The sequence below is a fragment of the Daphnia pulicaria genome, chromosome 6 (assembly GCF_021234035.1).
Source record: "Daphnia pulicaria isolate SC F1-1A chromosome 6, SC_F0-13Bv2, whole genome shotgun sequence".
In the NCBI taxonomy this organism is placed as follows: domain Eukaryota; kingdom Metazoa; phylum Arthropoda; class Branchiopoda; order Diplostraca; family Daphniidae; genus Daphnia; species Daphnia pulicaria.
Window position 1 is genome coordinate 533,038 of NC_060918.1, and position 14,204 is coordinate 547,241.

Below are 14,204 nucleotides of genomic sequence, written 5' to 3' on the forward strand. Positions count from 1 at the left end.
CCCGTGACCTAGCATCGCATGAAATCAGGTTCCGGTGTTCCGGACTACCTGTAATAACAACATTAAAATGTATAATAAATGCATTCAGGGATTCTTGGTCTAATGACAATATATTTAACTTCAATTAGTTCTGAATTATCGCATAGGATATCAGCCATATCACAGGGTTAAACGAGGATTTAGGAATATTAACTTGACTGGACCAAACAAAAGATGGGTTTGCCCACATAAATTCGAATGTACACTGTCACAAATCTTCAAACAGAAAAATTATGGCAATCATGTTTAAAGCGGTTGTGTTCAACACTTTCCGTTGAATAAGGCACCTTATTAAAAAGACGAAAAATTTCCATTTTACAAAATTAAATTTAACTGCTGTTGGGTAGTTTTCCATCGGCGCATTTTACTCCAATTGCAAACTACCTTAAATTCAACTTCAGCAAAAACAAAAAACAAATAAAAAAAACTTGGACAAAAACTGTTAGAAAAAAAAATGTTTTCCAAGTCTTTTCAAGTTCGTCAAACAGAATACCTAGACGAGTGCAATCAGTCCTCTTGTTCGGAAATGAGATCGACATACATGATACTCTTAAACTTTGTGCTTTTGGAGGACTGAATGATTAACACTTCTTCTTCTTCTTGATCTGTGTCCGGATCTAACTTGGTTTTCTTTTTCTCAGGTTCCTCACAAGACTCGGTGAATGTTGATGAATTCGTTTGACAAATGCCGGGCTCGACCTTAACATTAGTTTGGGGTTCCTTCAAGCTTTTGTTTACTTTAGGTTGAGGCTTTTGACAAGTGCTGGGCTCTTGAACAATTCGATTTTTCTTCAGCTGTTTTAGTTTAGGTTTCTTAAATGGCTCCCTGGTTGTTGGTGGCGGATTATCAAGTGTTGCCGGCTCCAGCGTGATTCCTTTAAGTTGCGACTCCCGAGACTCAGTGGTTGATGGTGAACGATCTTGATTCTTACGTTGCTTAACCGAATGTTTATTGCCGACTTGTTTTTCGGTGATTCTTTTTGTTCGGAGAGGTTCCTCGAATGACTCATTGTCCCTTGACGGTTGTTTTTCGATAGTGCTCGATTTCAGCTTCATTTCTCTGAGCGTGTGCCCATTTGATAATGGGCTGGCTGCTGATTCTGGACGGTTTCTATGTGTGTCTAATAAAGACTTGCTAGTTTCTGATAGAGGTTGATCGGCGATGCACGGCTTTTCTTTTCTTTTCTTCTTTTGTGGTTCCTCGAGCACTTTGTTTGTTGCTAATGGCGACGGATGCTCCTGCCTAGGGCACACATTGTTCAAACGATTCTTCAACTTCTCTCTCGCTATAGTTGAGTTCCGTAGTTCGGCTGTTATGTCCGTTTTGAGGATCTCCCTCAGAGCCATAGTTCCCGAAGACAAGGCCGGCAAACTAAATTCGAGCACAAGCCCAAGATATGCACCTTCTAAAAAAAGAGCAATACAAAAAGTTAAATAATACGCAACCTTAGTTCAACTACTGAAGAGTGCCAATATTTCATAGATTTTACACAAATAATTTGATTCCTCCGAAACCATTACTGAACTGAATTTCTTTATCCATTTAAAATTTCAATCAACAACTGCCTTATATTCTTACTCTTTAGGAAGGTCTAATAATTTATTTTGATTTTAAGCGTCCTCAAAATTTTGTTAGGGGAACGGTTACGGCTGTAAACACGGAGCAAGCATAGGGATAAAGCTACAGAACCAGAGATTTACTGTATGAAAAATACCTTGCGAACCGACAGGCGGGAGCTCTATTTGGTATAGTCGATCCAAATCAGACGGAATCAACCTCTGGTCAGGATTATCGTAATGCACGAATTTCCATTTTAAATCAGAAGGCCTCAACACCACGGGCCGATAAGCTCCTTTAATACCATAAGTACTATAATCATAAAAATAATTCAAAATAAAATATAAATTTACTGCAACTGGGAAAGTAGGAGTGGTAAAAATACCAAAACTGATCAGATCAAAGAATTAATTACCTTAAACTCAAATTGAAATCCTTCTCCAACAGTCCATCTGCCAATAACAGGTCTTTATACCAGTCGGCAACTTCGTTGGCCGGATAAGTAATATTACAACCAGGAAGCGGTAGAACAACGTCGTAGATGGTGTACTTGTGAATGTTGTTTTGGTCGATGACAATTAATTCTCGTTGATTGTGCTGTCTATTATTATCACGTCTGCCACTGTCGACTTCCATTTCAACCAATAGTACGATGTCAAGGTCTATTTTGTGGTTATTACCCTATTATTTTGTTCATTATTACCTGGAGCATAAACTAGATCACCCACAATCAGCTTTGCACCAAATTTTGCAAGGCGTTTGGAGGCGATAGTGTTCCAGAGGAAATCAAGATAGACGCGAACAAAAGAAAGTCGGAATTCAAGAGGGATCTATAGACAAAAATAAATATTTTAATACTGGAAGAAGGCGTTTAAAAATTGGCGTCAATGTTTTCAAAACACATACGGCATTCACTGCTTCAACGAGATTTTCGCCATGGATTTTAATATTAGACAAAAGTTGGGCTTTGATTGAATTCGTTTGTCTATTCTCATCAAAGGGCAGATGGACAACCCTTGAGAATATGTACTTAATACAAGCCAAGGCAATGTTGCTTAACCACCCATCTGTGCTATTTAACTCGAGAGGATGTAAAATTAAATCAATAGCCTAACAAAAAGGCAAAAATGTTGAATCAACACAACTTGACAATGATTTGTAAATTGAATTACTTCTTGCCATTGCTTTAGTAGTAGGGGCTTGCCGATTAAATGCTTCGGGACGTCTTTAATAAATCCAAAGTGCTGGTTTTCGTAATAATTTACGAACCCATTATCTTTTAGCGATCTGAGACTTGCCTCAATATGACCCTTATCACCAATTACTTTCCGTAGTGCGATGTTAAAATGATTGCCCTACATAAAGTACGGTTAAAAAGGACATACATTCGGTTAGCGATGGAATTAAACTAACCTTCAGATCACCCAGCTGAAGGGGTTTGGGGACGAAACTGAGATTTCCAATTGAAATACCATTTAATGAAGCGAGACAAAGACCAATAGAATCCTCATTTTTCACTGTCACCAGTTGACTTATTGATCTTGCTAATTTGATTTCAGCAGTCATAAAGCAGGCAGAGTTTTTCCTTTAATTTCCGATCATCAATATGGTACAAACAAAAGAAAAATGAAGGTAAAATTTATGCAACAATACCTGAGACTTTTTGCGATCTTATTGATTGCTGTATTTGTGCTTAATCCTTCTGTGTGCATAGTAAATTGAATATAATCAAATGGTCCAATTTGGCGATGTCTCTCATCATGCATTTTGCAAATCTTCAAGATTAGTTTTCCCCAAACATATACAGGTTCATAGACGTAATAATACTCATTCTCTTTCAGAATTTTCCTGAGGTTGATTCTGTCAATTTTTTCCATTTCAGTTATGTCAATTTCAATTGATTTTATCTCCTCATCTGACTTTAACATAATGTCATCAATGGTATTTAATAGGTCATATGTTATGACACATTTCCCCTCACAGGGATTAGGTTTGAAAAGAGGATTCAGCATCTTTGTTAAATGAACAACTGATCCATCAAAACTGATTTCATGTACCTATAAAATTATAAAATTTTAGTGGTTCTGAGAATACAATTTTCCAAAAAATTTACATTTCAAGTTTTCAACAGAAACTATTCAAGAATTATTACGATACATGCAATACCTGGAAATCAAGATGAGACTGATCCATATCAGTAGAAAAGCCTTGTCCTTGAGAAATATATTCAGTGATGCCAATTTCAAAATCATTTTTCAAGTATGGTTTGTTTTCACTCTTTGCTAAATGTTGCACATATTTCATTTTTAGTCTATTTCTTTCATTTTCATCATAATGCCATTCATTTATCACTGTCAATTGTGACTTCCCTAAGGATTTGAGGGATGATTGCTCCTTCAAACTAATCTCCTTTTCTTTTCTTCCTTTAGATGTTTGATTTGATATTTTACACCTCACTGGCAATGGCTGGGAATCATTTATTGTCTCGTTCTCCTTTGACGAACCGGCTTTCGTTTTTATGGCATCATGCTGTTGCCGTTCTTGTTGATTCAATTTGTATTTAGCCAGGGCCTCAAGGATATTTTCCTTCTTTTGCGATTTGTTTGATACAAAGACGATTTCACACTCCTGTTCTTCCATTTTGTCAGACTAGATGATTAAATAATTTGTCTACTTCTTCTACTTGGTACTTGGCTACACTCCACGTGCCGACGTGCCCATGACCCACGACCCGAGTGATCGAATTTAACAAACTAAACTAATCAATAATCAAGTAATAAACAATTGAATTTCAGCAGACAGAACTAAAAACAATGTTGTCAAACCTTTAAATATCACCCATCCGATCTTTAAATATCGATGCATCCGACATGCATCCGACAGCATGATCCGATAAGACGGCGTTTTATTTTTATTATTTATTTTTGTTTTTATTTTAAATTCTTTTCCTGTCCTCTCAGCCATTATTTTTTTTTTACTTTTTAATTTATGGCATGCAAATCAATACGGTAAGTTGCAGTCTACAGAAACAGTAAGATGTAAGTCGATACAGTAAGTAAAGTTCGGAACGTGAGACTAACTAGCCGAGACACCGTTTTTTATCTTAAATGGGACACGATTTTTATAATAGACGTCCTTTACGGCAACAGGACGCCTAATATTATTTACTACACTTTTCATTTCAATTCACATTACCTGACTTGCACCTTCCTTCTTCTCCATGCAGAAAAATGGGGACTTCAGCATCCGAATTCCGCACCGGAACTCGTGCGGAAAAAAAAAGTTTCTGTAGTTCTGCTGTTTACTAGAAGACTAGAAACTGAACACTTGTACAAAGAAAAATTATATGAAGTAATAATTCATTTTTTCATCTGTCGCAAACTTTTCAAAAAGTGAGTGAATAAAAGTCACAAAACATTTGCTTCAATAACACAATAGGCCAGCCAAATTGAAAAGAAAACCACAATTATTCCAGGTAGGGGGATCAATGGGATCATGTGGCTTGTCTCATTGTCCATTTGTCATCTTGCTTATTAATCAGACGTGAGATCGACGAATATTATTTGCTTCTCAGATGCTTTTATCAAGGGGTTGCTAGTTTCTTCTTGACGCTGATGGCTCGTGCTTGGCTCTTGTTTAATTTTCATTTTCTCCACTACAAATATGGTCGGTCTGTCGAGGGCTATTGGTGCAGATTTATTGCTACAACTCGGCTCTAGCTCGATTTGCTTCATCTCGGCATCTTCTAAGGATGCGCTGTCTTGATAAAGCGCTTGGCTCGTTTTACGTTTCAATTCAACTTCTTTGTCTGCATGATTTGCTACTGATACATTTGTGTTACTGATTTGCTGCTCTTCCTCCAATGGGGTTGTATGGGGGTCTTCGGCTTTAGAAGTAGATTCCATAGCTCTTTTCAGCTTCCTGTTTTTCCACTGGGATTCCATAGGAGTCTTGCTAGTTGGTTCTGAACGCTTTCGTTTTTTATCCCGCTCCGTTTTCTTCTCCAAGTACTTAACGTATGACTTGTGCCAGCAAGCAGCTCCTTTTTGGGGCATTTCTGCCAACAGGTCGGTGAGGGAGGTTTGAAATTCGGCACTCATGTCCGTCTTTGTGATCTCCCTTAGGGCCATACTGACATTGGAGGATGTTGGTAGACTTAACTCAAGTATGAGTGCAAGGTACCTGCCACCTGAAAATTTGGCCAACCATAAATCAAAGTTGATGATCAATATTCGTTCATAATGGTAAATTCAAAGTGATCAAATGTTTTAATCGAACAAATGAAAATGCGTGAAAATAAGTTTTATCAAAATTAGTGTTGTAACAAATAAAGAAAATAATAAGTAACAAATTAATTACCTTTAACCGAAGGACAAAGTGGCTGAGAATTTTTCATACGATCCAAGTCGGAGGGTATTAGACTCCGTGATTTATCATTATAACGCTCAAATCTCCATTTCACATCAGACGGCTTCAAAATCAGAGGCCGATAGGTTGCTGAAAAGTTATATGCCAAATTTTCAAGAGCGAAATCTCTATATCAACAAAGAATGAAATAAATTAATGAATCAGATACCATCAAGATTTTCGACGAATGTGTACGATAACAACCGGAAGCGTTTTGATTGCTCAAACCGTAAAAGCCAAAATAAGAAAAACTACAAACGAATTCTAGTGAGAAAAATCATACTTGTCGCTTCTTTCGAAATCCGTCTCCGACAGCCCATCCGCTAGTAAAAGGTCTTTATACCAGCCGGCAACTTCATTAACCGGATAAATGATATTGTAACCAGGAAGCGGTAGGACAATATCGTAGATAGTGTAGTTGTGAAGGTTGTGTTTACTGACGAAATTTAGTTTCCACTGATGACGACTATTGCTGGACTCGTCATCATCTCCTGTGTAATTAGACGATAGGTTGTTGGCTTCCACTTGAACGACGTCGTCTTCGCCGCCGTCACTGACTGGAACGTAAACCAGGTCACCTGCGATTGGCTTCAATCCAAACTTGGCGATACGCTTGGAAACAACAACGTCCCACAAAAACCTTTGATAGGCTATTATGCAAAATAACCGTATTTTAGCAGGAATCTGTTGATAATGAAAAAATTTAAACATGAATCAATTTTATTGAACAAGAATACTTACCGTTTCGATAGTGATGTCTGAATAATGATTATTATGTGATTTCAGATTTAACACGAATTTACGCACATCTTCCACCCATATCGGCCGTAACGACTTATCGAATATTTGTATATCCTTGCGGACTTTCTGTGGTAATGTGTAATCAACGAGGCGAGCCAGCGGAATATTGTGAAGTTGTTTAAATTCGACGGGTAGATCTGACATCAAGGCTGAAACAGGGAGCTCTGATAATAAATGAAAAACCTAAAGAAAGAACAGGGTGCAAATCACGGTTAATACGAATCAAACCTTTACAATACACTATAGTATCTCACTGTCTGCCATTCCTGCAACAACACATTTTTCCCGATTAACTGCATTGGTGCGTTAACATAGCACTTGTTTCCATTATAATTTATGAACCCCACATTTTTCAGCGACTCTAATTTAGCCACTATATGGTGCTTGTAGCCGATAACATTCCTTAGTGCCATGATGAAACGATTACCCTGTACACATCAAGTAATTTGCACTTGTAAAATGTTTTGTTTTTCATTTAAAGAGTCTCTCACCTTCAAATGGCCCTGCTTAACCCGCTTATGGACTAAACGGAAATTTCCAACAGCAATATTTGATTGGCATTTCAATTCACGACAAAGCCTTTCCACATTAAAATTTTCATTTCTAATCGTTACCAGTTGACTGGTAATTGATCTTCTATCTTGACATCTATCTATAGTCTCCGAAGTCATAATTCTTTCCATTTTCAACCTTTAATTCGGAAAGAAATATTCTGTTAACGAAAAAGAAAAATTTTAATTGGATGAATAATACTTGGGTGTTCCATCACTAATTTTGAGTATGAGTAGCGCTTCCATCATGGTCATGTTTTCTTTACACATGACAAACTCAGTTAACTTATAAGGATTCAACCGTTTTCCAACGAGGTCTAAATATCGTCGTTTTTCTTCATATTCTTGAGTTAATGGTTCTGTTAAATGAACAACTTTTCCATCAATGCTGATTTCATATACCTGTTTATTAAACAAAACATTAAATGTGAAAAAGAAAATTAATTTACTGTATTTCTTTCCCTTTACCTGAAAATCAAAGTAGCTTTGTTTCACAATAGCCGAAAAAGCATAGTTATGGGAAACGTATTCGGTTACGGCACTCTTTAAAGAAGATTTGTTATCATTTATGCGGCGATTAATACTTTTCTGAGATTCTTCCTTTTTCTTTAAATCTTTATTTTTATCTTTATTTTTATTTTTATTCTTCCTTCGATACAACATGTTGTGATTTGGTTTCTTTTCGATTCAAGTTCTATCAAATTTTTTTCCTTTGCTCCTTGGACCTTCAGTGTTTACCTTTCTACCGGTGGGGCGTTTCACAAACAGAACAAAAATTAAGCTTCGAAACAAGCTTGAAATTATAAAAATAATATATTTGCAAATTATACCTTTATATCGTCGATTGGGAGTTGGTGCTAGTTTAAACAAAATCACAAGTGAAGCAATCCGAGGATTTTGATAGGCTGTAACTTGCCACCATCAAACTTACATCGGCTCAACGCAACAAATGTGCGAAATAATTACTTAAAGTTTAGCAGAAAGGATTCTACGCCGCTGCCAAATTATTATTTTTTTTTTTAATGCGCTACTGCGGAATGCATTGTTCTATGTAGTGGTCTATTGGGTCTGGATTCGCCCTTGAAAAATGTTTTTTAGTCGAGCCACAAGAACGGACCGCAGGGACGACCCAAAAGAAAGAATTGGGATTACTTCGACCTTTTCTGTGTCCATCCCACCCCTTGAGCATCGCTTTTGCTTTCGCAATGAACTAAAAGCGTATGTTAAAGAGGAAGGTGTACCTAGGTGAAAAGCCATCTGGCTTCCCTTTTTCGGATAATCGCATTGCGGAATCGATGAGCCACTATGAATGCGCTATTCTATTAGTATACACTGGAGTCTGGACTCTGGAGTTACAAAAATGATTTCTTACTCGAGTCGCAAAACAAAACAAAGAAAGAATCGGAATTCGAAAATTAATTTCTTAGTTATTTAACGTTCTCAGTTAATCTTCTTTATTTGAAAGAAATCTTCGTCAACACGAGGCACTGATACGATAATTGAACAACGCATTTGACTTTAAAAGGCAACTTGAAGTGAACTGGAGTAAACTGTCTAATCGAACATAGCAAATGATATCTCTGGATAACCGTGCTGGATTCTCAACCGAGCACATGCGAAAATACTTTAACACACAAAGAAAATGGTTGGCATAAATGCGGACTCAAACAATCATCATCGGTCCGCAAAATGACCATAGGTAAAATAAGACGGGAAAGGACTTCAACAACAACAAGATGCGCAACGAGTCAGCATTTAACAGTTTGCACATCAATTTATAAAAACGAGCGAGGAATTTGGAAACTTCACCGTTTTTTGTAAAATTTCACGCGAAATGATTGGCTGTTTCTATTCTTGGTTAACTATAGGCATTTAAATTGCTTACTTGATCTTTGCTGAACATAATCATTAAGTTGTTGTGTTCAACTTAAATCGCACAGCTTCATCAATCGCTTTCCCCGGGTTGTCATCGATGCTTCGCTTGATGATGTGATCTCGCTGGCGTCGACAGTTTCGTGAATTCTAGGCTTTTTCTTCCGGGATCCCTCGGAGTCTGAGGACTTCAAACTTGCTTGTGAAGAATGTTGGATGGGATCGTTTTGTTTCCCCAACACTGCACTGTTGTCTACCTTCATGATTTCTCTAACGACCATGGAGGCGTAAGATGACGGCGGTAGGTTGAATTCGAGAATAAGACCGAGATAATCAATATCATCACCTGAATAGAAAACTGGTTAGTCCTAGCAAAAATGTAGTAGTATCGCACAGGGAAAGTGTACTTCAGTGTGGAAAGAAAAAACATACTGAATTATACTTCGCAGAATATGGAAGACTGAGGTAAACGAAGAATGCGAATATTTTCCAGAGCTTTATTAAGAAAGATTAAGTAAGATTGAGAAAATAAGAAGCTTACCCGTTTCCAAATCCGTGAGAGCTGAAGCATTAGAACTCAATCCAATGCCGGAACCAACTTGACTAACAAGGCATTCAGCGTTTTTGACATTTTCTGCAACACGTTAACACACAATTTACAATTATACGATTTACAATTGCAACACCTTACGAAATTAAATGCATTCATTTGTAAGTACTGTTGGTAGGATGAAATGTTTTACCTTTGCGATGAACCTTCTTGGGTGTAAAATTTTCCTTTAGATCCAATGTCTCTTCCATCTTTATATCCGATTGCTTTTTTCCTGTAAAAGCCCAGAAAAATTACGATTACACATTCCCATAAAATAATAATATAAACGATATAACGCACCGTATGTTTTAAGAGGCTTCGGGCTTAGACAAGATTCCACGTATGTTTCAAGTGATCGGAGAGTCAGCGGTTGAAGAGCTTCCAAATCTAGTACAACTTCATCAGGATCCCAACCAGCTAACTCTGGCTCAAGTGAACGGAAAATATGGACTACTCGGCCAAGCTTTTTACCTATCAATCAAAATGTTACTGGTGATAAATCCCCCGAAAAAGACGGACAAAGGAAAAATATCCAGACCTGGAATCATTCGGATGTTAGAACTCAATTGTTTTTTTTCGTCGTACGACATTGGTTTGGCGTCGCGTCTATCGTCTTCCGAATCACCTGAAGAAGAAAGAACGGGTTCCTTCTTAACTGGCTCTGGTGACTCCAAGGTTTTTGGCATTGGGGAATTCTTTTGTTTTAGTTGACCACTCCTAGTAATCCTCTACAAAATCACGTGAAATGTAATAAGACTTACACACATTTGAAGGTGTTGATCTATTACCTTTTCCTGGTCCGTTTGCTCCTCTGCGGGATTATTTTGATTCAGCAATGTGCAGTAAGCAACAAGATAATGGTCACCACAAATAAAACAACAGCAACCATAAGGACAATATTAAGAAAAGTTAATTAAGGTCTATCTATATCTGTGGCTTTCATCACATTCTTAAACTCTTATCCTATATGACACTCGGAATTCGATGAAATATTCCTTCATCACGCGCTATATTTAACCAGAAACAAAAATAGCGACCCATTGGGCTAGAGTGATAGTACCTGTCACTGCCGTGTGTAGGAACTGAGTCTTTTCCAGTCGATCCAAATCAGATAATATAAGCCTCTCCGTTGGATTACTGTACCATAAAAATCTCCAGTTGAAATCAGAAGGCTTCAAAATCAGGTTACGGTACGCTCCAGAAAGGCTATGATTCCTGAAACAAGAAGATAGTTCTTATAAAAAGATTTGGGCAAGTACTCGTAATTCAATACTTGGCGCTTCTTTCGAAATCCACCTCCGACAGCCCATCCGCTAGTAGAAGATCTTTATACCAATCGGCAACCTCGTTGTCAGGATAAGTTACATCGTAACCCGGAAGCGGTAACACAACATCGGCTATTGTGTAGTTCGGGATGTTGTTTTTGTCGATGGACACGATTGTTTGATTACTGCATTCCGATTGGTTACTGGAATTGCTGTCATCATTGCCCATTTCTTGCAGTTCGTCAACGCTTCGAGCATGAACTAAATCGCCTAGAATCGGCTTTACACCAAATTCTGCAATACGCTTAGAAACGATACTGTTCCAGATGAAACTTTGATAGGCGTGAATATAAGAAAGCCGCATTTCAAAGGGGATCTGATTAGAACACAAAAAATATTAAATATATAAAACGTTTAACATGTAGATAGACGTACGGTATTCAAAGCGCCAACGAGATCTCCACCATGATTCTTCATGTAAGATAAGAGCTGGGTTTCCATTGAGTGCAAGTGTTCATGCCCCTTGAATACCTCTGCAATCAAATCGATAGCCTGCAAGAAACAGCGAAATGAGAACGAGTTGGTAGTAAAAGGTATTTATCTCTTACTTCTTTCCACTGGTTTAATAATAGTTGTTTTCCAATTAAGTGAGTCCTTGTTCCAAAACATTCAGTTCCATAATAATTTATAAAACCGTATTCTTTCAGTGACTTGAGATTAGAATCAATTTGAATCTTATCACCGTTAACATTCCTCAATGCAATGACGAAACGATTACCCTTGACATCGAAAGAGTGTTCCAAAAATTAAAGTTATTGTATATATGTGTGAAGAAAAACATTTGTTACCTTCAGACTTCCTTGTTGGACTGGTTTGTCGGTAAAGGTAAAATTTCCGAAAGCTAACTTGGACTCTGATTTCAAATCGCATTTCATTTTCGTTGGATCTAAATTCTTATTAGCAGTTACGAGCTGACTAGTGATTGTTCCTTTTTCATGTGTTGAAAAGGCAGTCATGAATTCCGGTGAATGTATCCTAATTTAAACAGAAAAACATCACGTAATAACGCGTAAGAAAACAACAAGGAGAATAAGCACGGAAATCGCCATATCGTTATCGTTATCATACTTATTTTTCTTGGCGATTTTGGCAAGTACAAAATTTGCATCAACTGTTTCTTGATTTTCCATGTACAATACAAATTCAGTGTATGAAGATACATGTGGTACTGCATTATCTTTGGACTTTCTTCTCACTGAAAGTCTTTCTTTTTTCTGTTCAGGGTTCAGCTGACTGAGATCTGTTAAATGGACAATTTTCCCATCCATGCTAATTTCATGAACCTAGTATATTGAATATTGAAAGATAACAATATTTTAGTACAAAAATAGCAGCTGCCTACCTGGAAATCTGAATAACATTGCTTCAAATGAGCTGAAAATGGTTTTCCTTTTTTGGCGTATTCTTGTATACCAACTTGAGCTTCCGTCACTGGGCCTAGTACATTTTCATGATGGATTGTCTGATGGTTTTCTTTCTTTGTAGAAGCAGCTAAAGCCTTTTTATGTTTGTTTCGTTTTGCCATGGCTTTTAAGTAATATGATTCTAGATGGTTTTCATCGCTATGAAGTTATAGAATAACTTTGCTGGCTTTGACTACTTCACTTTTCGAATTCTCTTGATAATTCGAAAGACTTCAATCCTTTTTCAATTGAACTATCCTAGAATTTCATATAGTTACTTAACAAACAGAGAAAACGAGAAATATTAGTGCTGCCGACATTGATTGACCATGCTTTCTGATTTCACTATACGCTAACGCTAGCCAGAACGCCTAAAGAATTTCTAACAACTAAAACAATGAAACGATGAATCCTAAATTTGATAGGAGAGTCTAGAAAAGTAAACTACTTAAATAATTTTTATCATAAAAGGAGACGAGCTTATAACATTTTCACGACATGAAATCGTCGTTTTCAAAAAGTTACTCAGCTCAGCTCAGCAAGTCAGCATCGGCGTTGCCAGTTTGGTTTTTCGAATTTCGATGACGAACACGTGTTTTCATAGCAGACGGCACTTTAGAATATCATTAACAGCATCTCGATAGCAATGGCAGAAGCCGGGGATAAATCAATTTGTTATGATATCTTACAATTTCAAGTATGATTTTAATAACATTAGTTTTTTCGTCTATTTTTTTTTTAACTAAGCGGTTTGTATGGCTTAATTCAAATTTTTGTTTTTCAGTATTAAAATCATAACAAAAAGCCAGTCAACACTAATGTCAACTTGAAACTGTTATGTCATCACTTTGTTTGTGTTACAAATATCAAAAGTGGTCAAATCCAATTATTTTACAAGAAATTTATTGCCAATGCTTAAGTTTCTTTGTTTAAAAAAAGTTATTTTTTGTTTCTCCTACTAATAAGATTGGATTACACAGGAAACCCTCAGAAGGATGAGGACGTTGGACGATAAGATCATTTACACTTTCAATACATCAATGCCAACAGACTCTTTTAAAGGGCAGTTCAATGCATCAGCTACTTGCAAGCATTTACACGATGAGGTATAACATTATGTTGTGCATCACAGGCAACTTTTTATTTGATTTCATTATTTGTGACATAATGAACGCTTACTTAAATTTGATTCTGCCTTTCAGTTACAGAGTAATTATACCAGTAGGGAGCAAAAAATCAAGCAGTGCATTGACGTGTTGGCCAGCGAGGTTCGTTCGCTTAAACAGGAAAAAGACTCGCGTCCCGACAATATTCAATTGCTCAAACACTTAAGGAGGGAACAGACTTCCCTTCGCCTTCTACAAACCGAACTCGGAGTGGAGGAAGTCATCAAAGAAAGAACAATGAAGGTCTTTCACGAACATTGCCGCAATTATTATAAGCTTCCCGATGCCTCATCATAGTTTAAGAAGACATTATAAAATCAGTTAGTCCAAAAATAAAATTTTTTTTCGTAAAACAATGCGATCATAATTTAATAACTTCTTATCGTGTCTATTGATTTTCAGTTATGTTGGGTTTTTGAGGAACTTTCAATTCTGGGCTCAGGTTTGAAATCTTTTTGGAAACTCAGTCGAGTATTATTGACCTCATTTT

The 14,204-nt window shown here is 37.0% G+C and overlaps 4 protein-coding genes across 6 annotated transcripts; 1 reads left to right on the plus strand and 3 right to left on the minus strand.

Moving 5' to 3' along the window:
- Positions 1 to 98: 98 nt before the first annotated feature.
- Positions 99 to 4,332, minus strand: LOC124344440 (pseudouridylate synthase 7 homolog). Its single transcript, XM_046797983.1, has 9 exons — positions 3,764 to 4,332; positions 3,251 to 3,654; positions 3,011 to 3,182; positions 2,770 to 2,952; positions 2,504 to 2,707; positions 2,299 to 2,427; positions 2,013 to 2,224; positions 1,755 to 1,909; positions 99 to 1,445 (listed from the first exon to the last, which is right to left on the minus strand). Exons 1-9 carry the CDS (start codon positions 4,235 to 4,237, stop codon positions 547 to 549), a joined length of 2,832 nt encoding a protein of 943 aa, XP_046653939.1. The 5' UTR covers positions 4,238 to 4,332; the 3' UTR covers positions 99 to 546.
- A 607-nt stretch (positions 4,333 to 4,939) lies between these two features.
- On the minus strand, positions 4,940 to 8,708 carry LOC124343984 (pseudouridylate synthase 7 homolog). Its single transcript, XM_046797382.1, has 8 exons — positions 7,825 to 8,708; positions 7,559 to 7,758; positions 7,297 to 7,495; positions 7,060 to 7,233; positions 6,746 to 6,988; positions 6,288 to 6,688; positions 5,957 to 6,132; positions 4,940 to 5,786 (listed from the first exon to the last, which is right to left on the minus strand). The coding sequence occupies exons 1-8, from the start codon at positions 8,017 to 8,019 to the stop codon at positions 5,131 to 5,133; spliced, it is 2,244 nt and encodes a 747-aa protein (XP_046653338.1). The 5' UTR covers positions 8,020 to 8,708; the 3' UTR covers positions 4,940 to 5,130.
- A 63-nt stretch (positions 8,709 to 8,771) lies between these two features.
- On the minus strand, positions 8,772 to 13,108 carry LOC124343983. 3 transcript variants are annotated; one of them, XM_046797381.1, is made up of 13 exons: positions 12,488 to 13,108; positions 12,214 to 12,428; positions 11,934 to 12,120; positions 11,694 to 11,864; positions 11,521 to 11,637; positions 11,094 to 11,461; positions 10,881 to 11,035; positions 10,609 to 10,631; positions 10,359 to 10,548; positions 10,121 to 10,291; positions 9,972 to 10,052; positions 9,770 to 9,862; positions 8,772 to 9,574 (listed from the first exon to the last, which is right to left on the minus strand). In XM_046797381.1, the coding sequence occupies exons 1-13, from the start codon at positions 12,668 to 12,670 to the stop codon at positions 9,279 to 9,281; spliced, it is 2,250 nt and encodes a 749-aa protein (XP_046653337.1). In that variant the 5' UTR covers positions 12,671 to 13,108; the 3' UTR covers positions 8,772 to 9,278. The 3 variants fall into 3 exon arrangements, 2 of the variants coding, with proteins under 2 accessions (XP_046653337.1, XP_046653336.1); XM_046797380.1 differs by having other exon boundaries at positions 9,770 to 9,868; XR_006919482.1 differs by having other exon boundaries at positions 9,399 to 9,574; positions 9,770 to 9,914.
- Positions 13,109 to 13,156: 48 nt separating this feature from the next.
- LOC124343985 (protein MIX23-like) lies at positions 13,157 to 14,085 on the plus strand. The gene is made up of 3 exons (XM_046797383.1): positions 13,157 to 13,245; positions 13,529 to 13,654; positions 13,751 to 14,085. Exons 1-3 carry the CDS (start codon positions 13,195 to 13,197, stop codon positions 14,009 to 14,011), a joined length of 438 nt encoding a protein of 145 aa, XP_046653339.1. The 5' UTR covers positions 13,157 to 13,194; the 3' UTR covers positions 14,012 to 14,085.
- The last annotated feature ends 119 nt before the right edge of the window (positions 14,086 to 14,204 follow it).

What these genes read in the sequence shown, in the direction of transcription:
- LOC124343984 (XM_046797382.1), bottom strand. Translation starts at nt 8,019, where the DNA reads ATGTTGTATCGAAGGAAGAATAAAAATAAAAATAAAGATAAAAATAAA. An exon ending in TGTTGCAGGAATGGCAGACA is followed by an intron (nt 6,989 to 7,059) that starts GTGAGATACTAT and finishes TTCTTTCTTTAG; the next exon opens with GTTTTTCATTTATTATCAGA. An exon ending in CAGACATCACTATCGAAACG is followed by an intron (nt 6,689 to 6,745) that starts GTAAGTATTCTT and finishes CATTATCAACAG; the next exon opens with ATTCCTGCTAAAATACGGTT.
- LOC124344440 (XM_046797983.1), bottom strand. Translation starts at nt 4,237, where the DNA reads ATGGAAGAACAGGAGTGTGAAATCGTCTTTGTATCAAACAAATCGCAA. An exon ending in AAGATCGCAAAAAGTCTCAG is followed by an intron (nt 3,183 to 3,250) that starts GTATTGTTGCAT and finishes CGGAAATTAAAG; the next exon opens with GAAAAACTCTGCCTGCTTTA. An exon ending in CCCGCCTGTCGGTTCGCAAG is followed by an intron (nt 1,446 to 1,754) that starts GTATTTTTCATA and finishes CTCTTTTTTTAG; the next exon opens with AAGGTGCATATCTTGGGCTT.
- LOC124343983 (XM_046797380.1), bottom strand. Translation starts at nt 12,670, where the DNA reads ATGGCAAAACGAAACAAACATAAAAAGGCTTTAGCTGCTTCTACAAAG. An exon ending in GATTTCGAAAGAAGCGCCAA is followed by an intron (nt 11,036 to 11,093) that starts GTATTGAATTAC and finishes TTCTTGTTTCAG; the next exon opens with GAATCATAGCCTTTCTGGAG. An exon ending in TAACATCCGAATGATTCCAG is followed by an intron (nt 10,292 to 10,358) that starts GTCTGGATATTT and finishes TTTGATTGATAG; the next exon opens with GTAAAAAGCTTGGCCGAGTA.
- LOC124343985 (XM_046797383.1), top strand. Translation starts at nt 13,195, where the DNA reads ATGGCAGAAGCCGGGGATAAATCAATTTGTTATGATATCTTACAATTT. An exon ending in ATGATATCTTACAATTTCAA is followed by an intron (nt 13,246 to 13,528) that starts GTATGATTTTAA and finishes TGGATTACACAG; the next exon opens with GAAACCCTCAGAAGGATGAG. An exon ending in GCAAGCATTTACACGATGAG is followed by an intron (nt 13,655 to 13,750) that starts GTATAACATTAT and finishes TCTGCCTTTCAG; the next exon opens with TTACAGAGTAATTATACCAG.